Genomic DNA, 538 nt, shown 5'->3' on the forward strand with positions numbered 1-538 from the left:
CATTCCCTGGTGTGGCTTTGGGGAGGGAATGGGGCGCCCCGGCTCCATGCAGCCCTGCCTGCTCTGCGAGGAGCCGGGAGGGAGATGGCTTTGGGTGCTGCTGGGGAAGCAGAGGGACAGGAGGGGTCAGAGAGCCCCTGCGTGGGGCAGGCAGGCCGGGAACAGCCCTGGGCTTGCTCAGCCCCTGGGGAGCCCGCGGGACCGTCACCGCTGCGCAAGCATTTGGGCGCTGACTGGCACACTTTGCTTGGCTCTGCAGCCCGTCTCCGGAGGAGGGAATGGGTGATGAATTCGACCTGATGGATCACTCGGATCTCTACATCCTCGACTTCAGTACGTGAGCGCTCCCTGCCCTTGCGCCTCTCGCTCCAAGGTGCCCTGTGAGCAGGCCCTGCCGCGAAGCATAACCCGTGTCCTGCGTGGCTCCCGGTGCCAGGCAGCTGTCCCGGGGCTTAGAGCACCAGCCGGAGATCCAGCTGTGCCTCAGCACCAAGCTGGGCTCGTGGCTCTTCACGCAGACTTCTTGCGGGAGCACGGA

General features: G+C 66.0%; 1 protein-coding gene across 1 annotated transcript in view; it reads left to right on the top strand.

Moving 5' to 3' along the window:
* KLHDC3 (kelch domain containing 3) overlaps positions 1-341 on the top strand; it is a 13,398-nt gene extending 13,057 nt beyond the window's left edge. The window contains exon 8 of the mRNA XM_010157674.1: positions 260-341. Coding sequence (XP_010155976.1) covers positions 260-341 — 82 coding nt within the window. The remainder of the gene's footprint in view (positions 1-259) is intronic.
* The last annotated feature ends 197 nt before the right edge of the window (positions 342-538 follow it).

This window comes from Eurypyga helias, unplaced genomic scaffold, assembly GCF_000690775.1.
Source record: "Eurypyga helias isolate BGI_N326 unplaced genomic scaffold, ASM69077v1 scaffold32838, whole genome shotgun sequence".
Classification (NCBI taxonomy): Eukaryota; Metazoa; Chordata; class Aves; order Eurypygiformes; family Eurypygidae; genus Eurypyga; species Eurypyga helias.